Source organism: Choloepus didactylus, chromosome 5 (genome assembly GCF_015220235.1).
Source record: "Choloepus didactylus isolate mChoDid1 chromosome 5, mChoDid1.pri, whole genome shotgun sequence".
Lineage (NCBI taxonomy): Eukaryota > Metazoa > Chordata > Mammalia > Pilosa > Megalonychidae > Choloepus > Choloepus didactylus.
This window is the reverse complement of record NC_051311.1, coordinates 89,826,877-89,852,075: the sequence shown is the minus strand read 5'-3', so window position 1 is coordinate 89,852,075 and position 25,199 is coordinate 89,826,877. Positions and strand designations below refer to the sequence as shown.

Here is a 25,199-nt window from a genome sequence, read left to right as displayed (position 1 = left end):
CAACAATAGGGTATCTTCACTGGAGAAAAGCCATTGGTAACTGGAAAACCTCTGTTAGCTGGGAAGGCACATGGCTAGTGTCTGCTTGCTCCCCGGTTGCGTTACAAAATGGCATTCTCCAAAGTGTTGCTCTTGGGGCGTTCTGTCCTCTGTTAGCTGCAGCTGCTCTCTAAAATGTCACTCTCAGTTGCTCTGAGATCGTTCTGTCTGTGAACTCCTTTATACAACTCCAGTGATCCAATTCAGACCCACCTTGAATGGGTGGGTTAACACTTGCACGGAAATTATCCAATCAAAGTCATCACCCACAATTCAGTGAGTCATATCTCCATGGAAACATCTAATCAAAAGGTTCCAACCCAATCAACACTTTTACGTCTGCCCCCACAAAACTGTATCAAAGATAATGGTATTTAAGGGGACATAATACATCCAAACTGGCATATGTTGGGTATCTGTATGACACCTGAGACTCAGAGCCAGAGTCCGGCAGCTGTGAATACCAGCATTACCCCATACAGCAAATGCTAAAGAGTTTGAAAAAAGAGATCAGACTTCAATTAGAGACATGAACAAAATGGACTTGGTTAGGTCTAAGGTAAATCAGACTAAAGGGTAAAGGATGATATTGACATTAAAACTTCAACTTCTGTGTGAGACCAAAGGAAGAGACGTTTATTAGGTGCAAAATCTATATTTTTTCTAACATTATATAATTTAACTTGTATGGTCAGTTTATTCAAACAACATAACTACATGGAACAGGGAATAAATCTGGTTGGTTTGCACAGGTTAGTGTGAAGTCCCAATACATCCCAGAGTATCTGGGCAGAAAATAAAAACGTATTTGCAAAGCCTCCTTGAGAGACGGGGGGAAATATGGATATATTAAAAATTTCCCCACCTGAGGAATTAATGATATTCTCACAAGCATTGAGGGCTACCAATTTAGAAGACCTAAGCTTTGATCTTGGAGCTTGCCCTTAAGAAGTCCGTTACTGCAAAGGAGAGGCTAAGCCTACTTAAAACTGTGCCTAAGAGTCACCCCCAGAGAACCTCTTTTGTTGCTTAGAATATGGCCTCTTCTCTAAGCCAACTCTGCAGGTAAACTCACTGACCTCCCCTCTACGTGGGACAGGACTCCCAGTTATGTAAATCTCCCTTGGTAACGTGGGACCTGACTCCCAGGAATGAGCCTGGACCTGGATTTGCGGGTTTGAGAAAGCCTTCTTGACCAAAAAGGGGAAGAGAAATGAAACAAAATTAAGTTTCCATGGCTGAGAGATGTCCAACAGAGTTGAGAGGTCATTCTGGAGGCTATTCTTATATATCATACAAATATCTGTTTTTAGTTTTTAGTATATTGGAATAGCTAGAAGGAAATACCTGAAACTGTTGAATTGCAACCCAGCAGGCTTTATTCTTGAAGACAATTGTATAATTATGTAACTTACACTGTATGACCGTGTGATTGTGAATACTTGTGGCTCCCACTCCCTTTATACAGTGTACAGGCAGATGAATAGAAAAATGAGGACAAAAAGTAAATGCCTAATAGGAACGAACGGGGGTATGCAAAGTTTCAGGTGTTCTTTTTTACTTTAACTTTTATTATTCTTCTTTTTTGTGTGTGGTAATGAAAATGTTCAAAAACTGACTGTGGTGACGAATTCTCAACTATATAATGTTACTGTGAACAATTGTACACTGTGGATGACTGTATGGTATGTGAACATATCTCAATAAAACTGAATCAGAAAAGAAAGAATTATACAACATGATCCAGTGGATTTTATCTCAGGTATGAAAGAGTGGCTCAACCTAAGAAAATCAATTAACATAACACACCACATTTACAGGACAAAGGGGAAAAACTACATGATCATCTAGATACAAAAATGGCATTTGGCAAAATCCAGCATCCTTTCTTACTAAAAACACTTAGAAATCTAGAAAAAGCAAAAAACTTCCTCAAGACTCTAAAACATATATATGAAAAACCCACAGGTAACAGCACACTCAATGGTGAAAAACTGAAAGCTTTCCCTCTAGGATCAGAAACAAGACAAGGATGCCCACTGTCAACAGTGTACTACAAGTTCTGGCCAGAGCAATTAGGCAAGAAAAACAAATAAAAGAGCCACCCAAATTGGAAAGGAAGAAGTAAAACTTTTACTATATGCAGATGACATGATTCTATATATGGAAAGTCCCAAAAAATCTACAACAAACCTACTAAAGCTAATAAATTCAGCAAAGTGGTGGGGTAGAAGATCAACAATCAAAAGTCAGTAGTGTTTGCATAGACTAGTGTGATGGTTTAAAGCTCGATGTACCCCAGACAAGTTATATTCTTGAAGTTAATCCATTCTTGTGGGTGAGGACCCATTGTAAGTAGGATCTTTTGGTGAACAGAATCTCAAATTAAGATGTGACCCACCTCATTCAGGGTGGGTCTTAATTCTCTTGAGTCCTTTTTTTAAGAGAATGAAATTCAGAAGCCAGAAACTGGAAGCAATGAAAACTGGAGGAGAAGGTAGAGACTAGCAAATGCCACCATGTGCCTTGCCATGTGACAGAGGAGTCCAGAATCACTGGCAGCCGGTTTTCAGGAAGAAGTTATTGTTGTGATGATGCCTTGATTTGGATGTTTTCATGGTCCCACTATAATCTTTTCCATTGTAAAACCCAATGCATTTCATGGTATCTGCTTTGAGCAGCTAAGCAAACTAGCATAACCAGAAATGGGCAATCAGAGGAGGAAATCAAGAAAAATATTCCTTTTTACAACAACTAAAAGAATCAAATATCAAGGAATAAAATTAACCAAGGATATGAAGGATTTATACATGGAACACTACAAAACTTTGCTTAAAAGAAATCAAAGAAGATCTAAATAAATAGGACATTCCATGGTCATGGATTAGAAGACTTACTATTATCAAGACACCAATTTTAACCAAAATGACTTACAGATTCAATGCAAACCCAATCAAAATTCCAACAGCCTACTTTCCAGAAATGGAAAAGCCAATCATCAAATTTATTTGGAAGGGTTGGGGTCCCAAACAGCCAAAAACATCTTGAAAAAGAAAAAAAGAGTTGGAGGAATCACACTTCCTGACTTTAAAACCTAGTATAAAACCACAGTGGTCAAATAGCATGGTATTGGCACAAGTGGTTATACAGACCAATGAAATCAAATTGAGAGTTCAGAAATAGATCCTCCCATCTTTAGCCAATTGATTTTTGACAAGGTTACCAAATCCACTCAACCCGGATAGAATTATCTTCAACAAATGGTGATGGAAGAACTGGATATACATATGCAAAAGAAAGAAGGAAGACCCCTAACTCATACCATACACAAAAATTAACTCAAAATGGATCAAAGACCTAAATAAGAAAAAGGACTGTAACATTCCTATAAGGAAACATAGGCAAGCATCTTCAGGATCTTGTGTTAGGCAATGGTTTATGAAACTTTATACCCAAAGCACAAGCAACAAAAGAAAAAAGATAAATAAGACTCATCAAAATTAAAAACTTTTATGCCTCAAAGGACTTTATCATGAAAGTGAAAACACAACCTAAAGAATGGGAGAAAGTATTTGCAAATCACATATCCAATAAGGGTTTAACACCCAGAATACATAAAGAAATCCTAAAACTCAACAATAAAGAGAAAACAATCCAATTAAAAATTAGGCAAAAGAGCTGAATCGACACTTCTCCTTCAAAGAAGATATACAAATGGCCAAAAAAGCACATGAAAAAGGTGCTCCACATCATTAGCTATAAGAGAAATGCCAATCAAAACCACAGTGAGATACCATTTCACACCCCCTAGGAATGGCTACCATTAAAAAAAAAAAAACAGAAAATTACAGGTGTCGGAGAGGATGTGGAGAATTGAAACACTTATTCACTGCTGGTGGGGATGTAAAATGGTACAGCTGATGAGGAGGATGGTCTGGAGTTTCCTCAGGAAGCTAAGTATAAAATTATCATATGACCCATCAATTCCTCTACTAGGTATATACCCAAAAGAACTAAAAACAGGGACTCCAACAGATATTTTCACAACGATATCCAGAGCAGCATTATTCACAATTGCCAAAAGATGGAAGCCACCCAAGTGTCCATCAACCAATGAATGGATAGACAAAATGTGGTGTATATATATATATATACATGTATATATATACATTGTATATATATATACAATGGAATATTATTCAGCCATAAAAAGGAATGAAGTTCTGATATACACAACAGCATAGATGAACCTGGAGAACATTATGTTGACTGAAATAAGGTACACAAAAAGGACAAATATCTTATGTCCTCACCGACATGAAACAATTAGAATAAGCAAACTCAGAATCAGAATCTAAATACTGGTTACCAGGGGCTAGATTGGGGATAGCGAATGGGGAGTTAATGATTAAATTGTACAGAACTTCTATTTGGGTCTATTGTAAAGTTTTGGAAATGGATGGTGGTCATGGTAGCACAACACTGTGAATATAATTAAGAGCACCGAATTATGTATGTGAATATGAGTAAAAGGGGAAATTTTAGGTCATATAAATGTTACTAGAACAAAAGGTAAAAGAAAAAACAGGCCTGTACAATACACTGAACCCTACTGTAAATGATGGACTATAGTACAATTACACAAATGTTCTTTCTTGAATTTGTAACAAATGTACCACACTAATGCAAGGTGCTAATAGTAGGGTGTTATGTGGGGAAAAAATAATACACCTGTTCCAGTTTGCTAAAGCTGCCTATGCAAAACAACAAAAATGGATTGGCTTTTTTTTTTTTTTAAATAAATTCAAAGTTATAGGAACAGTTGCAAAAACAATACAAACCCCATACACAGAACTCCAGCATGCCCTGACCCCCCTCTTCCCTGATACCCAAGTCCACCAACTTTAACATGCTGCCACAGGATTGGCATTTATAAAGGGAGTTTATTTGGTTACAAAGTTATAGTCTGAAGCCCATGAAAATGTCGACATGAAGGCATCAACACAAGTATACTTGAAGGAAGGCAGGCCAATGGCATCCAGAAAACCTCTGTTAGCTAGGAAGGCATATGGCTGGCGTCTGCTGATACCAGGTTGTATTCCAGCTCTACTCTCAGCTCCTGTGCATTCTTCAAAGTGTCTCACTTGGCTTCAGCTCCTCCTTCTGTCTGTGAACACTTTTATAGGACTCTAGTGATTCAATTAAGACCCACCCTGAATGGGGTAACACCTCCATGGAAATTATCTAATCAAAGGTCTCGCCCACAGTTGATTGAGTCACATCTCCATGGAAACACTCAATCAAAGGATTCCAACCTAATCAACACTAATATATCTGCCCCCACAAGACTGCACCAAAGAACATGGTGTTTAGGGTGACATAATACATTCAAACTGGCACAACACCCTAATGTGAACTATTGACTGTAGTTAATAGTAAAATTATACTATTCTTTCACCAAATGTAACAAAAGTACCACACTAATACAAAGCGTTATTACTAGGAGACATATATAGGAACTTTATCTTGTGCATGATTTTTCTGTAATCCTACAACTTCTTTAATAAAACAAATTTTTTAAGCGATATTCCCTAGTATGGGCAAAGATGTGGAGCAACTGAATCTGTCACATTGCTGGTAGGAGTATAAAGTAGTTCAATGAGAACTGCTTTACAATAAAGCCTGAAGGAGAAAAAAACTGCTTTGCAATTACTACTAAAGCTAAACATACTCCTATGTTTACATACACCCTATGGTATACCACGGCTATGGAATATCCTCAAGAGAAATGAATGTAAATGTCTACAAAAGAACATGTACAAGAATGTTTACAGCTGCTTTATTCTCAATGGCCAAGAACTGAAGAACAACAAAAAAATACCCATCAACAGAAGGATGAATAAGTAAATTGTAGTATAGTCATTCAATGAATAATACAGAGCAGTTAACAAAGAATGAATTCTTGGTATTACTGATACATGCGATGACATGGGTAAGTTTCACAGATATTAAGATGAGTGGAAGAACCCAGAAACAAAAGTATATTCTGTATGATTTCATGTATTTGAAGTTCAAGAACAGGCAGAAGTAATCAACAGATAGACATCAGGATAGTAGTCACCTCTGGGTGGCAGGGGATAGACTGCAGAGAGGCATGAGGAACTTTACAGAGTATAGGAAGGATTCTGCTTCTTGATTTGGGTGGTGATTATATGGGTATAAATACACATTAAAAAAACATCAAGCTGAACACTTAAGATTAGTATATTCTACATACATAAATATATATGCATGCTATAAAATTAAAAGAAAACTAACAAAAACAGTCTAAAAGATAGTACTCCAAAATAAATGAATTTTCTGTCAAGACCACATTGCTTTTATCATTTACAAGAAAAATTAAAAAATAAAAAAACAAAATAAAAATATTAAAAAAAAAATAACAGCTGGCTCCAATCAAGATGGCAGAGTAAGACAATTCAGGGCTCCGTCCCCTACAGAAGCTTTGTACAATCAGCAGGGACTAGCAAAAACTTCTAAAAGCTCAAGAAAACAACAGATTGTAGTAACAGGACAAGTGCTGAATCAGTTCATTTAAAAGCAGTAGGGTCTCCTGACACTTTGGTCCCATCCCCATCCCCTCACTGGCTCCACAAGGCCTGCGCTACCAGTGTGGATTCCTGGTTCCAGTTCCAGAGGGAGCAGAATAACCCTCAGCACATGCTGGGAGCATGTATGTCTGGCCCAATCTGACTGTTGGTGGCATGAAGGACTCACTTTCCCAGAACTTGGCCTGTGTGTAGGAGGCTCACAGAGCTCTCCTACAGACCTCTGTGGGAAAGCACTCAAGTTGTGCTACCTGGGGCAAGGGACTGCTGTCTCTAAGAAACTGTTTCATAGGGAAGTGGGAACACTCATATCTGTATAAATGGGGAATTCCTAGGGCCACACACACACATGCTCAAGACAAGAGGCATGCACAAAAAGGACCACGGAGGCCTCTACACTTTGGCCTACAACCCATTGCATAGATAAGCCCTAAAAAAGAGCACTTGCACAGGTCAACCTGCAAAGACTGAGACAGGTGTTTTCTTTTTCTTCATCTTCCCTTTTTTATTATTGTTGTTAGTTCCTGCCATTTAAGGAAAACTCGGTCTTAACACTAGTTGGATACAAGCTTAAGGAACAGATGCCACAGCCTAAATCTCAGTGATAACACCTTAAAATATCAAAATAACCAGGTTTCACCAAAAGATTAGAAACCATCAATGAGGATGACCAGACCAACCATGGACATTCCAGATAGACTTTTAACAAAATGGTCCTAAATATGCTACAAGAGCTAAAGGAAAACGTGGTCAAATAAGTAAAGGAAATGAGGAAAAACAGAAATGAAAACAAAGAGAATATAATAGAAGAATGGAAATTATGAAGAGCTGAACACCATGGTAACAGAAATTTAAAATTCCCTAGAGGCGTTCAACAGCACATTGGAGGTGGCAGTAGAAAGAATTAATGAACCTGAAGATACAACAATTGAAATCATCCAGTCTGGGAAACGGAAGAAAGAAAGAAAGAAGAAAAGTGAACAGAGCCTTAGGAACCTGTTGGACACCATCAAGCATACCAACATATGCACTGAGAGTCCCAGAAGAAGAAGAAAGAGGACATAGAGAATATTCAAAGAAACAATAGCTGAAAATATCCCAAATTTCATGGAAGACATGAATATCCACATCCAAGATGCCTAATAAACTCCAAAGAGGATAAACCCAAATAGAACATGTTATGATCAAACTACTGAATGCGAAAAACAAAGAATTCTGAAAGCCACATGAGAGAATCAGTATGTCAAATACAAGGGAGCCTCAATAAGATTAAGTACTGATTTCTGAACAGAAACCATGGATGCAAGAAGTCATCATTGCAAAATTTAAAGAGCCAAAAACAAAAAATTTCCAACCAAAAATTCTGTACCTGGCAAAACTGTCTTTCAAAAAATAGAGAGGTATTAGGACATTCCCAGGTAAACAAAAACTGAGAGAGACTGTCACCACTAGACTGGCCCTACAAGAAATGCTAAAGGGAGTTCTACAGGTTGCAAGGAAAGAATAATAGACAACTGACTGAGGCCACATGAAAAAATAAAGATCTCCAGTAAAAACAACAACATGGGTCAACATAAATGCCAGTACTGTTGCATTTTTTTATCTGTAACTCCACTTTTTAATTCCTACAGGCTCTAAAATGCAAATGCATAAAATGTAATGATAAAAGTCAATGGTTTTGGGTGGAGCAAGATGGCGGACTGGTGAGCTGTATGTTTTAGTTACTCCTCCAGGAAAGTAGGTAGAAAGCCAGGAACTGCGTGTACTGGACACCACAGAGCAATCTGACTTTGGGCATACTTCATACAACACTCATGAAAACGTGGAACTGCTGAGATCAGCGAAATCTGTAAGTTTTTGCGGCCAGGGGACCCAAACCCCTCCCTGCCAGGCTCAGTCCCATGGGAGGAGGGGCTGTCAGCTCCGGGAAGGAGAAGGGAGAACTGCAGTGGCAGCCCTTATCGGAAACTCATTCTACTGATCCAAACTCCAACCATATAGATAGACTGAGACCAGACACCAGAGAATCTGAGAGCAGCCAGCCCAGCAGAGAGGAGACAGGCATAGAAAAAAACAACACAAAAAACTCCAAAATAAAAGCAGAGGATTTTTGGAGTTCTGGTGAACACAGAAAGGGGAAGGGCAGAGCTCAGGCCCTCAGGCTCATATGCAAACCCCGAAGAAAAGCTGATCTCTCTGCCCTGTGGACCTTTCCTTGATGGCCCTAATTGCTTTGTCTCTTAGCATTTCAATGACCCATTAGATCTCTAAGGAGGGCCTTTTTTTTAATCCTTTTTTCTTTTTCTAAAACAATTACTCTAAGAAGCCCAATACAGAAAGCTTCAAAGACTTGCAATTTGGGCAGGTCAAGACAAGAGCAGAACTAAGAGAGCTCTGAGACAAAAGGCAATAATCCAGTGGCTGAGAAAATTCACTAAACACCACAACTTCCCAAGAAAAGGGGGTATCTGCTCACAGCCATCATCCTGGTGGACAGGAAACACTCCTGCCCGTCACCAGGCCCATAGCCCAGAGCTGCCCCAGACAACCCAGTGTGACGGAAGCGCTTCAAATAACAGGCACACACCACAAAACTGGGTGTGGACATTAGCCTTCCCTGCAACCTCAGCTGATTGTCCCAGAGTTGGGAAGGAGGAGCAGTGTGAATTAACAAAGCCCCATTCAGCCATCATTTCAGCAGACTGGGAGCCTCCCTACACAGCCCAGCAGCCCAGAACCGCCCTGGGGGGACGGCACTCACCTGTGACATAGCACAGTCATCCCTCAACAGAGGACCCAGGGTGCACAGCCTGGAAGAGGGGCCCACTTGCAAGTCTCAGGAGCCACACACCAATACCAAGGACTTGTGGGTCAGTGGCAGAGACAAACTGTGGCAGGACTGAACTGAAGGATTAGACTATTGCAGCAGCTTTAAAACTCCAGGATCACCAGGGAGATCTGATTGTTAGAGCCACCCCCCATCCCTGACTGCCCAGAAACACGCCCCATATACAGGGCAGGCAACACCAACTACACACGCAAGCTTGGTACACCAATTGGACCCCACAAGACTCACTCCCCCACTCACCAAAAAGGCTAAGCAGGGGAGAACTGGCTTGTGGAGAACAGGTGGCTCGTGGACGCCACCTGCTGGTTAGTTAGAGAAAGTGTACTCCACGAAGCTGTAGATCTGATAAATTAGAGATAAGGACTTCAATTGGTCTACAAATCCTAAAAGAACCCTATCAAGTTCAGCAAATGCCATGAGGCCAAAAACAACAGAAAATTATAAAGCATATGAAAAAACCAGACGATATGGATAACCCAAGCCCAAGCACCCAAATCAAAAGACCAGAAGAGACACAGCACCTAGAGCAGCTACTCAAAGAACTAAAGATGAACAATGAGACCATAGTACGGGATACAAAGGAGATCAAGAAGACCCTAGAAGAGCATAAAGAAGACATTGCAAGACTAAATAAAAAAATGGATGATCTTATGGAAATTAAAGAAACTGTTGACCAAATTAAAAAGATTCTGGACACTCATAGTACAAGACTAGAGGAAGTTGAACAACGAATCAGTGACCTGGAAGATGACAGAATGGAAAATGAAAGCATAAAAGAAAGAATGGGGAAAAAAATTGAAAAAATCGAAATGGACTTCAGGGATATGATAGATAATATGAAACGTCCAAATATAAGACTCATTGGTGTTCCAAAAGGGGAAGAAAAGGGTAAAGGTCTAGGAAAAGTATTCAAAGAAATTGTTGGGGAAAACTTCCCAAATCTTCTAAACAACATAAATACACAAATCATAAATGCTCAGCGAACTCCAAATAGAATAAATCCAAATAAACCCACTCCGAGACATATTCTGATCACACTGTCAAACACAGAAGAGAAGGAGCAAGTTCTGAAAGCAGCAAGAGAAAAGCAATTCACCACATACAAAGGAAACAGCATAAGACTAAGTAGTGACTACTCAGCAGCCACCATGGAGGCAAGAAGGCAGTGGCACGATATATTTAAAATTCTGAGTGAGAAAAACTGCCAACCAAGAATACTTTATCCAGCAAAGCTCTCCTTCAAATTTGAGGGAGAGCTTAAATTTTTCACAGACAAACAAATGCTGAGAGAATCTGCTAACAAGAGACCTGCCCTACTGGAGATACTAAAAGGAGCCCTACAGACAGAGAAACAAAGAAAGGACAGAGAGACTTGGAGAAAGGTTCAGTACTAAAGAGATTCGGTATGGGTACAATAAAGGATATTAATAGACCGAGGGGAAAAATATGACAAACATAAACCAAAGGATAAGATGGCTGATTCAAGGGATGCCTTCACGGTTATAACGTTGAATGTAAATGGATTAAACTCCCCAATTAAAAGATATAGATTCACAGAATGGATCAAAAAAAATGAACCATCAATATGTTGCATACAAGAGACTCATCTTAGACACAGGGACACAAAGAAACTGAAAGTGAAAGGATGGAAAAAAATATTTCATGCAAGCTACAGCCAAAAGAAAGCAGGTGTAGCAATATTAATCTCAGATAAAATAGACTTTAAATGCAGGGATGTTTTGAGAGACAAAGAAGGCCACTACATACTAATAAAAGGGGCAATTCAACAAGAAGAAATAACAATCGTAAATGTCTATGCACCCAATCAAGGTGCCACAAAATACATGACAGAAACACTGGCAAAACTAAAGGAAGCAATTGATGTTTCCACAATAATTGTGGGAGACTTCAACACATCACTCTCTCCTATAGATAGATCAACCAGACAGAAGACCAATAAGGAAATTGAAAACCTAAACAATCTGATAAATGAATTAGATTTAACAGACATATACAGGACATTACCACTAATGTGAACTTTGAAAAATGTAAAACAAATGGTTTATAATGTAGAATGTAGGGGAACTAGCAATAGAGAGCAATTAAGGAAGAGGGAACAATAATCCAAGAAGAACAGATAAGCTATTTAACATTCTGGGGATGCCCAGGAATGACTATGGTCTGTTAATTTCTGATGGATATAGTAGGAACAAGTTCACAGAAATGTTGCTATATTAGGTAACTTTCTTGGGGTAAAGTAGGAACATGTTGGAAGTTAAGCAATTATCTTAGGTTAGTTGTCTTTTTCTTACTCCCTTATTATGGTCTCTTTGAAATGTTCTTTTATTGTATGTTTATTTTCTTTTTAACTTTTTTTTCATACAGTTCATTTAAAAAAGAAGGGAAAGTTAAAAAAAAAAAAAAAAGAAAAACAAGGAAAAAAAGATGTAGTGCCCCCTTGAGGAGCCTGTGGAGAATGCAGGGGTATTTGCCTACCCCACCTCGATGGTTGCTAACATGACCACAGACATAGGGGACTGGTGGTTTGATGGGTTGAGCCCTCTACCATAGGTTTTACCCTTGGGAAGACGGTTGCTGCAAAGGAGAGGCTAGGCCTCCCTATAATTGTGCCTAAGAGCCTCCTCCCGAATGCCTCTTTGTTGCTCAGATGTGGCCCTCTCTCTCTGGCTAAGCCAACTTGAAAGGTGAAATCACTGCCCTCCCCCCTACGTGGGATCAGACACCCAGGGGAGTGAATCTCCCTGGCAACGTGGAATATGACTCCCGGGGAGGAATGTAGACCTGGCATCATGGGACGGAGAACATCTTCTTGACCAAAAGGGGGATGTGAAAGGAAATGAAATAAGCTTCAGTGGCAGAGAGATTCCAAAAGGAGCCGAGAGGTCACTCTGGTGGGCACTCTTACGCACACTTTAGACAACCCTTTTTAGGTTCTAAAGAATTGGGGTAGCTGGTGGTGGATACCTGAAACTATTAAACTACAACCCAGAACCCATGAATCTTGAAGACAGTTGTATAAAAATGTAGCTTATGAGGGGTGACAATGGGATTGGGAAAGCCATAAGGACCACACTCCACTTTGTCTAGTTTATGGATGGATGAGTAGAAAAATAGGGGAAGGAAACAAACAGACAAAGGTACCCAGTGTTCTTTTTCACTTCAATTGCTCTTTTTCACTCTAATTATTATTCTTGTTATTTTTGTGTGTGTGCTAATGAAGGTGTCAGGGATTGAGTTAGGTGATGAATGTACAACTATGTAACGGTACTGTGAACAATCGAAAGTGCGATTTGTTTTGTATGACTGCGTGGTATGTGAATATATGTCAATAAAATGAAGATTAAAAAAATACAAAAAAAAAAGTCAATGGTTTTGGACTCATAATGTATAAATGTCATTTGTGACAAGAACTACATAAAGATGGAGGACAGAGAAGTATAGGAACATAGTTTATGTACGCTATTGTAGTAAAGTCGGTATCAAATCAAACAGGATTGTTACAGATTTAAGATGTTAAACTTAAGCCCATGGTAACTATACCAGCTTGAAACTGTTATATACCCCAGGAAAGACTAAGTTCTTTAATGCAATCTTATGGGGGCAGACTTATTATGGGTGGGACCTTCTGATTAGGTTGTTTCCATGGAGATTACATTATTCTTCTTAGATTATTTTTACGGAGATGTGACCCCGCACATTCAAAATGGGTCTTGATTAGTTTACTGGAGTTCTTTAAGAGAGCTCACAGAGATAGACAGCTCACAGAAGCCGAGAGAGACCTTTTGGAGAGAAGCTAAGATACATAATCCAGAGTTTGCCCCCAGATGAAGCTAAGAGCTGTCACAGACCCAGACACTTGGAAATGCAGACAAAAAGACATTTGGAGATGCTAAGCTAAGAGATGAAGCCCAGACTTTGCCCCAGAGAAGCTACGAGAGGACCCCCAGACACTTAGAGAGAAACTCCCTGGGAGAACAAGCAAGGATGCACAGGAGCTGAGAGAGAAAAGCTAAGAGAGACAGAAGCCCAGAGACATTTTGGAGAAAGCCATTTTGAAACCAGAACCTGGGAGCAAAGGACCAGCAGATGCCAGCCACGTGCCTTCTCAGCTGACAGAGGTGTTTTGGATGCCATCGGCCTTTCTTCCGTAAAGGTATCCTCTTGTTGATAGCTTAGTTCAGACACTTTTATGGCCTTAGAACTGTAAATTTGTAACCCAGTAAGTCCCCTTTATAACAGCCAATCCATTTCTGGTATTTTACATAACAACAGTATTAGCAAACTGGAACAGTTAACCACAAAGAAAATATCAGAATATGCAAACTCACAGAGAAAGTAGAGTACAGGTTATCAGGAGTGGGGGGGCAGGAGAAAAGGGGATTTTATGCAAAACAAATTCATTAATGCAAAATTAGGGTTTCTGCTTGAGGTGAAGGAAGAGTGCTAATAATGTATGGTGGTGAGGGTGCTGCAACATCGTGAATGTGATTAATCCCACTGACTGGTATGCTTGGGTGGGGCTGAGATGGGAAGATTTATGTTGTATATATGTTCCCACAATGAAAAAAAAAAAAAAGAGAAAGAAATAGAAACTAAAGAGATAATAACAATTAAATGCAATACATTCTCATTACTCCAAAAAATAAAATAAAAATTAGAATTAAAAATGTTCAAAGATTGATTATGGTGATCAATGCACAACTATGAACAACTGATTGTACACTGTGAAGGACTGTATGTTATGCGAATATATCTCAATAAAAACGCAATTAAAAAAATAAATGCAATACATGATTCTGGGTGGGCTCTAAGGAGAGAGGAGAAAAGGCTCAAAAGGCTATTAGAAAATAAGAAAAAACTGGAATACAGAATGCAAGCTTTATGTCAATGTTAAATTTATTGAACTTGATAACTGGACTTAAGGTGATTATGTAACTGAATATCCTTGTTCATAGGAAATGTCCATGGAGGTGTTACGTGTTCAAGGATTATAATGTGTGCAACCTGCTGTCAGATGTTCAGAAAATAGATAGGCAGACAGACAGATAAACAGAGCGAGAGAATAATATGGCAAAGTTGGCAAAATGTTAAAATGGTAGATCTGGGTATATGGGGGGATGAGGGTATGTTAAGAGTTGTATTATTTCTTCAACTGTCCTATAAGTTTGAAATTATTTCAGAACAAAATGTTAAAGAAAAAAAATAAGTATCTCATTTTAGAAAACAATGTTAATCTCAAAAAAAGGTCTCTTCCTGAGCCTTCCCTTACTGATCTAAGCATCACTGTACCTAAATTTTACGTGTTACGGTGCTCATCACACTGTCCTGCAACGGTCCATCTACAAGGCAGTCTCTCCTACTTGCCAGCCAATACTGGGCTTTATTTAACTTTCCTAACATGTACAAAATGCCTAACAAATAAGCGGTGTCTGCTTCATATGTGTTTGTTGTATTGAATTGTATAGGTGTTAAGTAAAAATGTTTGTTTAATAAACAAATGTAGAACAAAAAAAAGTGATCCGCTTCCAAGGGGAGTATTCCAAAATCACAGGCTTGTGAGCTTGAGTTTATACTACAGGGAAGGAAGGGATGAGGCTCATCTGACAAGGACAGAACTTGTATAACTGCATTCCAAAATTGTGTTACCTATGATTTACTGACCCAGTGCCAATAACATCAACCGCATGCCTATCATTTTCTGCAACAGTCAAAACCCTTACAGGAAAGCAATAAAAGGACCCACATACTAACAGAAAAGCCAAGACCCCAAAGGAGTCATCACCATCGAAAAATGCATCAGCAACAATGCCCACACATATCAAAGATATCATGCAGAGGAAAAAGAGAGAAAGACAAACAGAAACACAAAAAGACCCATGTACCAACTTGTTAGAAATTAAAAAAAAAAAAAAAAAAAAAAGAGTGCTCTGACAATTGTATTCCTGGGTATTTATCCTACAGAAATGAAAATTTACGTACACACAGAACCTATATTGAATGTTCACTAGCTTTATTTGTAAGAGCCCAAAACTAGGAACTACTCAATGTTCTTCAACAAGTGAATGGACAGACAAGCAGCAGTGCATCCATAACATGGGATACAACCCAACAGTATATGATACATAAAACAACATGGAGGAATCACAAGAACCTTATGCTGAGTAGAAAAGAAGTAAATCTCAAAAGGCTACATACTGTATAATTCCATTTATATAAAACTCTCAAAGTGTTAAAAGTATAGTGATGGAGAGCAGATTAGCGCTTGCCGGGGGTTAGGGTTGGGGGGATATGTGACCACTGAAAGGTATGAAGAGCTAAGAGGAGAGTTTCTTTATGGTGATGAAACAGCTCTGTACCCTGACTGTGGTGATGATTACACTAATTTACACATGCAATAAAATCTAGCAGAACTAGATGGCAAATATGTGAAGAATGCATGTAAAGACTGAAAAAATCCGAATAAGGCCTTACTTGCGTTAACAGTACTGTACCTATGTCAATTCCTGCTTCTGACAATGTTCTATGCTTATGCAAGATAGTACCATTGGGAAAAGCTAGGTAAAGGGCACATGGAATGCTGAACTCTTTTTGCAACTTCTTGTCAGTCTTAAACTATTTCCAAATTTAAAATTGAATTTTAAAAAACAAGGAATTAAAAAATATATTTATAGCCAAAAAGCGGAAACAACCCAAATGTCCATCAATTTATTTATTATGGCTAAATAAAATGTGGTATATTCACTCCATGGAACATTATTTAGCAATTAAAAGGAATGAAGTACTGATTCATCCTACAACATGAATGAACCCTGAAAACATTACACTAAGAAGCCAGTCACAAAAGTCTACATATTGTAAGATTTCATTTATACGTAATGTCCAGAAGACGCAAGTCCATAGAGACAGAAAGTAGATTAGCAGTTGTCAGGGGCTGGGGGAAGGGAAGAATGGGAAGTGACTGCTAAGAGGTACGGAGCTTCTGAGTGATGAAAATGTTCTGGAATTATATAGTAGTGAGGGTTGTACAACTTTGTTAATAAAGTAAAAACCAGTGAACTGTACACTTTAAAAGAGTAAATTTTATGGCATGTGAATTGTCTTGATAAAAAAACTGTATGCAAAAAGAAAATTAAACATTAAAAAAAATGACCTACATATATACACATGATCCAAGGCAAAAAAAAAAATCTATCCCAAGCTGATTTAGCTAATCCATATGATTCATGACTGAATGACATTGTAGTTCTTCCCTGCTGCCTGTTACCTACAAAGCATAATTAATAATTAGCGAACTAAACTCACTGGAACAATCCGATGAGGCTAAAATTTTGACTCAGCTGAGTAAAGAAATCTTAATCTTATTCCTGACAACTACAAATTCTGTTGTACTAAGGTCTGGCTCATTTCATAATAGCTCACAGAATTGAACTGAAATAAAATGAAGAGCTGGCTTGCATAAATAAGTACATAATGACAAAAAAAGATTGTATTACCTCAAGCCAGGCCCACATAGTCCCATATGTTTTCCAGTTATCCCATTAGACCTATCACTCCTTTTCCTTCTCTGGAGAATTAATCAGAAAGCAAACCAATGAATTCTGTTCCAACCTAAGCTGTGTGACCTTAACCTCTGTTTCTGTGAAAGAGAAATACCTCTGAGACTATCAATCTCCTACAGTCCTTTTATCACCACTTCTCTCCAGAGCCACTCCTTCCACCCTCCAGCAAGTCACAACCATTTCCCATTTACTCCTAGAGAAAGCTGGCTCCAGATCCCACACTTGCTCCTGCCTCCACAAGCCATTCCCCACATTATGACTAGTGCTGTTTTTACAACAGGAATCAGACCCTCTCCATCCACATGTAAAAGTTTCCAATGGCCTACAAAACCTACATAATCTGACTCCTACCTCTCAGCAACCGCTCTGGACCACTCCAGACATCCTGGCTTTTGGTTCCGCAAACATTCCTGCCCATTACTCCCAGGGGCTTTGCCACGCTCCCATCACCTCCTCATTTTACTTTCTGCTCAGAATTCATCTCCTCAGGGAGTTAAGAGCATGGACTCTGGTCCCAGACTGCCTAGACTCCACCTAATAACTGGGCATGTTACTTATTCATGCTGTGTCCATTTCCTCATCTGTACAATGGTGATAACAACAGTGCCTATCTCATATTGTTGTCACAAAGAATAAGTACATAAAGCAATCGGCAGAGAGTCTGCCACAGGGTTCAAATGTTATCTACCATTATCACTAAGGTGTTCCATCTTATTTTTTCTCCCTATTCCTCATCACTCTGAAACTATCTTCTGTATTTCTTGTTCTTTTTGTAGTTCTCCCCCAACCCCCACCAAATGCAGGTTTCATGAGGACCTTGTCTTGTTCAAAACTGTATCACCACCTCCAAGAAAAGACATTGAAATACGTGTTGAGCACATGAATAAATAAATCATATCAATCATTTCTTTAAAATACTAACGTCTTGATTCAAAGAATTAAGTGAAAAACAGCATTAGCCTCAATCAGTTATATAATTGGGCTGGTCTCCTCTTGCCAATTAACTTGCAGACCTGCCAGTTCATTTACTCATTAGCTGGGCTTGTCCCACCTCAAATCTTATCACATTTATACAATACACAGAAGAAACTGGTAAATTAATCTGTGAGAGTAAAAAGGTGAATAATGTGGATATACTCTAATTCTTTATAAACATACCACATAAATCCAAACTGCAGCACACCAAAAAAGGCTCTTGGCCATTAGGAAAGTCATACCCTGAAATGTGAAAATATGCAACACATCTTGACTTATTTAACTAAAATCTTTTCTACATGTATGTATGCATGTATAATACACACACTCACAATATACATACACACAAAACCATCCACAAACTGAGACCATGCTTTTTTCAACTCCTTTTTACATTTCTGAATATAATGAGGTATGTGGAAAGAAATCAATGCTTTGAATTGAAAGCTGTGACTAAAACCCAGTAATCATTCAGAATCCTAAACATTACAGTCCTCCTTACTTCCGGGCTAAGCTTCTGTTATTCACCAAAGAAAATCCCATATTTAAACTTTTTTACTTGAAAGCTAGCACTAATTTTTTAAACCATAAACTACCAAAAATTCATTTTTAACATCTTAAGAATCCAAGACCCAATATCCACCAGTTCTTCAAGCCCTTAACAACTCCTTTTCCTTTAATAGTTTTAGAAATGCATTTTTATTTCGACATCCACATTTCGCGAAAATGTAACACCACTTTCGAATTATGTTCTGTTTCAAATGAACAAAATCCTGTCATGGTATACCACATTAAAAACGACTTAGCCAGTTTTCTTAAACGTCAGCAATGGGTATGAAATTCACTAGGCAGAGACCAAGGCTAACAGGAAGGGGAAAAAAAACAGCCTAGAAGTGCTGCGGGATGGCTCCGCAAAGATCAATTATCATTCCCCACAGCACCAAAAAAGCCACTCAGAGTATTTTTTGCTCAAAAGAACGAAGTAACAAAATTAGAGGAAGAAGAATGAGAAAGAAAAGAAAAGAAGAGAAAAAAAGAAAAGAGAGGCGGCGCTCTGTGGTCTCCTAACAGTTCTCCAGGAAAGGCTTCTCGGTACCGGACGCTGCAACTCCAGTCCGCCGCCAAGCTGGAGGTGGCTGGCTGGCACGTTTTAAATATCACCACCCTATTCATCAACTCCTCGGCACAATGAAGGGCTAGAAGGCGCGCCGGGGACGGCCCACCCGCCTGCGCACACGCCTACCGGCCCCGCGCAGCCCGCAAGCTGCGCGCAGCCGCAGCGCAGCGAAGTCAGACTTGACTCGAGCAAAAACTTTCGAACCAAAACCTGAGCGCTTGAAACGCACAGGTCTCGGAGTTGAACTCGCGCCAGGAACACGCCCGAGGCAAGCCACTTGACAGCCAGTTCGGGTTTTCAGCAGAAAGGCCGAGAGGCGGGGGCTGGAGAGGAAGAGGAGGCGATACACACTCGCTTGCACACTCGGCGCCTCTTCCTCTTTTGCCACAACCACCAGGTGGGCGCCTCTCAGCAGCCTCACGCCCGCACGGGGCGCACCGTAACAGGAGGACGCCACCGCCCCTCCGGAGCAGGGCCCGCGCCCCCGACCCCCGGGCCCACCCGGCGCTCAAGGGAAGGGTGCACACGCCGGGCGCTCCTCGGCCGTCCCCCTCCGGCCCACGCCGCCGCGGGGCCCAGGGGCCCGGAGATGCTCGGCGGGCCGGCTACAGGCTCCCGCGAGCCCCGCCCCCGCCTGCCCGCCCCTCCCCCCAGGCCGTCCGCGGAGCGCGCAGGAGCCGAGCGCCGAAGTCCCGGGGGATCAGCCTGCCCGCCGGCCCGGGGGACCTGGGCAACTTTCCCCTGCGCGGCCGCGGGCTCCCTCCGACGGGGCGGGTGCGGAGGCCCAGAGGCGAACGCAGCGTGGACTCACTTTTTCGGATGTTTCTCTCTTTTCGGCCTCCGTTTTCGGGCCTGAATGGCCAGCACTGGGGAAAGAGAAGACACACATTAACGGTCGGCGGCCGGCCTACGGGGCCGCGCGGCCGGGAGAAGGGGAGGGCGCGGGCCACTCACCTTTCCGGGAGCTCATCCTGACGCGGCAGAAGAGGGGGCGGGGGGCTTCGGCGGCTGCGGCGGCGGCGACGCGGGACCAGAGCCCGGCTGCAGCCTCCAGTCGCTCCGCCACCCAGGAGGAGGCGGGAACCGCGCCTGCGCCGCCGCCGTTGCCACCGCTCCCGCAGGGGGCCCAACAAGACCCGCCCCCGCCCCGCTCCGCCCCCGCCCCGCCCCCACCACACCGGCCCTATGGGGTCGAGACCCCTGCGCCGCGCCCCTCCCGCGCACCCCACACCCACCCGCCCACCTGTGCAGAAGTCTCTCCCGCCCACGGCCTACCCCTCCGCACTCCGCGGCGGGGCCTCCGCCTCCTGCGCCCCCGCCTCTGGCCCAGACCGCCCTCCTCTGCCCGGCACCGGGTCCTTGCGACCCTCCCTCACAAGCTACCACCTCTCCTTTCCGTACCCCGGCCGGTCGCTCCGCCCGCATCTCCATGACCCCTTCCTTGACCAGCGCTGCCACGGGTCTCACACCACCTCTCTTCCCGCGGCCTTTTCTCTCCCTTTGCTCCTCTACATCCTTGCATCCCCATGAGCGTAGCTTCCTCCTCTCCAGCGGGCGTGGAAAGGGCACAGGACCAAGAACTGGGAAATCTGGATACTGGCTAGTTGTGTGACCTTGGAGAAGTCACTTTTGCCGCTCACCTTTACCTACCCCTTCAGGATTGCGTGAGTTTAGTGAAGGAAAAGATGAAGATAGCATTGAAAGTAGGATAAAGCTTTTGTACATGAATTGAAGCCCAGTTCAATAACTGCTACGTGTATAACAATCTAATACAACAAACCCACCAAGGGGTTATTTTCTCCATCTCACAATGAAGAAACTGAGACCTAAAGAGGTTAGTTTACCCAAGCCAGGATCAGAATTCAGGCCTGGCTCCCAAATTCTTGCCATCATGCCAGGCTGCCTGATAAAGATGTGCATCAAGTTGATGGTGGAACAAATGGTAACTACGGTTTAAGTAATTACAGTAGTTTTGAAAGATATACATCCTGACCATTTAGTCCCTCCTTGGTTATCCAATTTGATCCTTAACTGAAAGAACTGGTAATCCTATTTTAAAGATAGTAATTCCAAAGGAACAGGAAGTATTTGGATTTTTTAACCTCAACTTTTTATTTTCAAAAATATCAAACCTACAGAAGTTATGAGAAAAATAAAATGAACACCCATATTCACCAATTTTTAACACTTCATTGGGTTTGCTTTTTTTGCTGAATCATTTGAGTTTTTGTAGACATTGTTACCCTTCACCCCTAAATATTTCAATATGTATCTCCTAAGAACAAAGATACCCTTCTGCATAACCAGAATTCCGTTATCACACAAAGAAAATTTAATGGTAATAAAATAGTATTATCTGTACTATATAAGCTGTATTCAAATTTTGAACATGTCTCAATTTTTTTTTCCAATCCAGGATATAATCAAGGATCATGCATTGCATTTAGTTGTCATGTCTTTTTAAGCTCCTTTAGGCTACAATAATCCCTGTTGTTGTTTTTTTCTTTTGTAACATTTACTTTTTTTAAGAATTCAGTCTTGTTTTGCAGAATGTTGTTAAGTTTGAAGTGTCTGATTAAAGTTAAATCATTTCGTCAGTTGCACTATATAGGTGATATATCTCAAGTGCATCATGTCAGGAAGGATATGAAGTCAGTTTGTTCCATTATTGGTGATGTTACATTTAATCATGTCTTCATGGCAAAAGTACCTTTTTCCTTCTTTATTTAGAAAGTAATCTGAGAAAGAAAAAAAAAAAAAAAAAGGGAAGAAGACTTAGCCTTTTCTCCAAGGAAGATACATAAATGGCCAACAAGCACATGAAAAGATGCCCAACATCCTTAGTCATAAGGGTAATGCAATCAAAATCACAATGATATACCATGTCACACCCACTGGGGTGGCTAGAATAAAACAGAAAAAAATTTGAAAAGGAAAATTAGTGTTAGTAAGGATGTGGAGAAATTGGACCCCTTGTACACTGCTGGTGTGAATGTAAAATGGTGCAGCTGCTGTGGAAAACAGTTTGGTTTGTTTCCTCAACAAGTTAAACATAGAATTACTATATGACCTTGGAATTCCACTTCTGTGTGTATACCCAAAAGAACTGATAACAGGGACTCTAACAGAAGCTTGTACATGAATGTTCCACAGCACTATTCACAGTAGTCAAAAGGTAGAAACTGCCCAAAAGTCCATCAACAGATGAATGGATAAACAAAATGTGTTCTATACATACAATGGAAGTATTATTCAGCCATAAAAAAGAATGAAACACTGATACATGCTACAACTTCAATAAACTGCAAAAACATTACGTTAAGTGAAAGAAGCCAGTGACTGCTTAATGAATATGGAGTTTTATTTTTGGAGTGATGAAAGTGTTCTGGAACTAGATACAGATGGTGGATGTACAACATTGGGAAGGCACTAAATGCCACTGAATTGTTCACTTTAAAATGGTTAATTTTATGTCACATGAATTTCTCCTCAATTAAAAGATTATGTATGGGATAATACTTTGAGCCTGTGTTTCCCCAGTAATCTTCAACTCAGTGGTTGAGCATCCATTGATGATGCTTGTCTGAACCAATTATTACTATAGTAGTTATAGAGCAATGATTTTATTATCCTATCTTTCCAGCTATGTTAATTAAATGGAATTTCCCTTCTTCATCATCCATATCAGGAAGCAAATAGTACTTTATTGGATTTGGCCAAGTATCATCTTTGATGACCTTTCCTACCTCAACTGCATCTGCATCATAATGGTCAGTCAACCAGGTAAAGAAGCTCTCTGTTTCTTCATGCTGCCTCTTTCCCCCTGGCTTTATTCTGTGTTTGACTTGAACGTTTTGTGAAGTCCTTTCAGATTTCCATTTGATGTCAGTTGACTTCGAGGATGTCCCACCACTCTTCATTCAGATGAAATTCTTTGGAGAGAACTTTATTTTCATAGTAAGGATGTTCAACAAAATAAAAATCTATTCTGTAATCTGACTTAATATCTTCATATTCTGTTTCTTCAACTCTGGTCAAATAATGCAGCTCCTCTTCTTCTTCCCCAAGACATGAAGATACTTGTGGATGGTTTGCAGATGTTGTTATCCAGAAATCTGGGATTTTGGTGATCGACTCTGACCTCTTCAGAAGGAATGGCTGACGGAGTTTACTGGCTTGTTCATTAAGTCTGTTTCATTTTGTACTTCATCAATATGTTCAGTTGCTTCCTGCTGTTCCTTTTCTCCTTTCAACAAGTCCAGAGAGGCCAATGTCTTCTCTGGCCTGGGGATAGGAAACAACTTTACTTTTCTTGCTTTGAGGCAGGAGTGAAGACTGGCATTTGGGGGCCATCCTGTTAGGAAAGGCCAGTAACCAGAGACAAAGAGAGATGTTCACCTGGAAGAAGCTCAGGGAACTGGGACTGCCTCAGGCAAAGGGGGTTTAAATCTGCCCTCCCTACCAGTTTTTGATCACCTCTTTACTTTCTAACACAACAAGATGTTCCAGGAAACTTTGTGCGTTCCCTAAGCTAGTCTCAAAACCAGCCATTTCTCCAGTCATGGCTCTTTCTTGATGAGAAGTCTTGTTTTGTTTTTTTCCCCCACCTTTTAATGTTTATTTTCAAATCTCCTTGTCTAAGAATTTTTACAAGAGTAATAATACATGTTCAATGCCAAAAATGAAGAAAATACAGAAAATTGTAAAGAAGAAAAGAAAAATGACCTTCAGCCAGCGCCACTAGAGAAAATAATTGTTAGCCTTGTGTTTCACATGCTGCTGTCCTCCCCACCCCCACCCTACCCCCGCCCTTAACCTATGATGAGCATTTTCCCACAGCATTAAATATTCTTTGAACCATCATTTTAAATGACTGGATGATGTCTTGGCTTCCCAGCCACCATTTTCCTGGTCCTCACTGCATCTCAGTGTCCACAGCTGATGCCTCCTTCTCTGTTCAAATTCAGGGGTGTTGGAGCATCACATGGCTTGATCCTCATCTCTCTCTTATCCAACCACAGTCTGCCTATGTAATCTCATCTGGTTTTAAGGACCACTGACTCCCAAGTCTTTTGCCCAGTCTTTTGCCTTGCATCTTGATTAGAAGTTTTGAAGCCAAAGAGATGAGTTTGAAACTGATTTAATATCTTTTAGCAACTTTATTGAGATATAATTCACATACCATGCAATTCACCCATATTTGTAGTATACAATCAGTTCTTTTATTATATTCACAAAATTGTGCAACCATCACCACAATCTAATTTTAAAATATTTTTGTCCCTCCTATAAGAAACCTCATACCCATTAGCAGTAGCTCATCATTTCCTCCCAACTCCCTGCCCAGCCCTAGGCAAGCACTAATCTACTTTCAGTCTCTATGGACTTGCCTATTCTGGACACTTCACATAAATGGTATTATACAATATGTGGCCTTTTGTGACTGGCTTTCACTTAACACAGTGTTGAAACTGGCTTCTGCTCTTTGATTTCTGCATGTTGATCAAGTTACTTAATAGTAATACCAATCCTCAGAGGTCAGCATATAATCAAATAAGATAATTAAATATTTAATAAATAATAGTTATTATTAACATTAGTTGGGAGATGCATACACCAATCTGCTTGCATGATCTTTTGCACCCATGTTTTCAACAAATAATTATCCAACACTTCCTTCATGGCAAGCATTATTTCAGGCACTGAGTCTACACTAGTGGACAAAGGACCCCCAAGTCTCCCTGTTCTCATGGGGCTTACATTCTACTCACAGGAGACAGGCAATAAACAAAACAAATATGTGAAATATATACTATCTTTACAAGAGGGTAATAACTTCTATGCAGAAAAATAAAATAGAGACCATTTAGGAAGGGTTTGTATGAAGGCCTCGCTGAGAAGTTGACATTTAATTAAAGACCTTAAAGTAATCTTGCTGCCAAGATTTTTACTTCTTTAAATTAGGAAAGAAATATATTTGCCACCTCAAATATTTTTGAAGTGCTTTAAATTTATTGAATTAAAAGACATCA

The 25,199-nt window shown here is 40.4% G+C and overlaps 1 protein-coding gene and 1 pseudogene across 8 annotated transcripts in view; both read right to left on the bottom strand.

The window, feature by feature from the left end:
- SRPK2 (SRSF protein kinase 2) overlaps window positions 1–20,698 on the bottom strand; it is a 321,319-nt gene extending 300,621 nt beyond the window's left edge. For 2 of the 8 annotated variants that reach the window (XM_037836451.1, XM_037836455.1), the window contains exons 1-2: window positions 20,569–20,698; window positions 19,979–20,033 (exon numbers count right to left, since the gene is read on the bottom strand). In XM_037836451.1, coding sequence (XP_037692379.1) covers window positions 19,979–20,033; window positions 20,569–20,695 — 182 coding nt within the window. In that variant the 5' untranslated portion in view covers window positions 20,696–20,698. Of the gene's footprint in view, window positions 1–19,978; window positions 20,034–20,121; window positions 20,283–20,568 lie in introns of those variants that run through there. The other 6 variants (XM_037836453.1, XM_037836452.1, XM_037836457.1 and 3 more) reach the window with 6 other exon arrangements.
- Window positions 20,699–22,793: 2,095 nt separating this feature from the next.
- On the bottom strand, window positions 22,794–23,520 carry LOC119535377 (annotated as a pseudogene).
- Window positions 23,521–25,199: the final 1,679 nt, after the last annotated feature.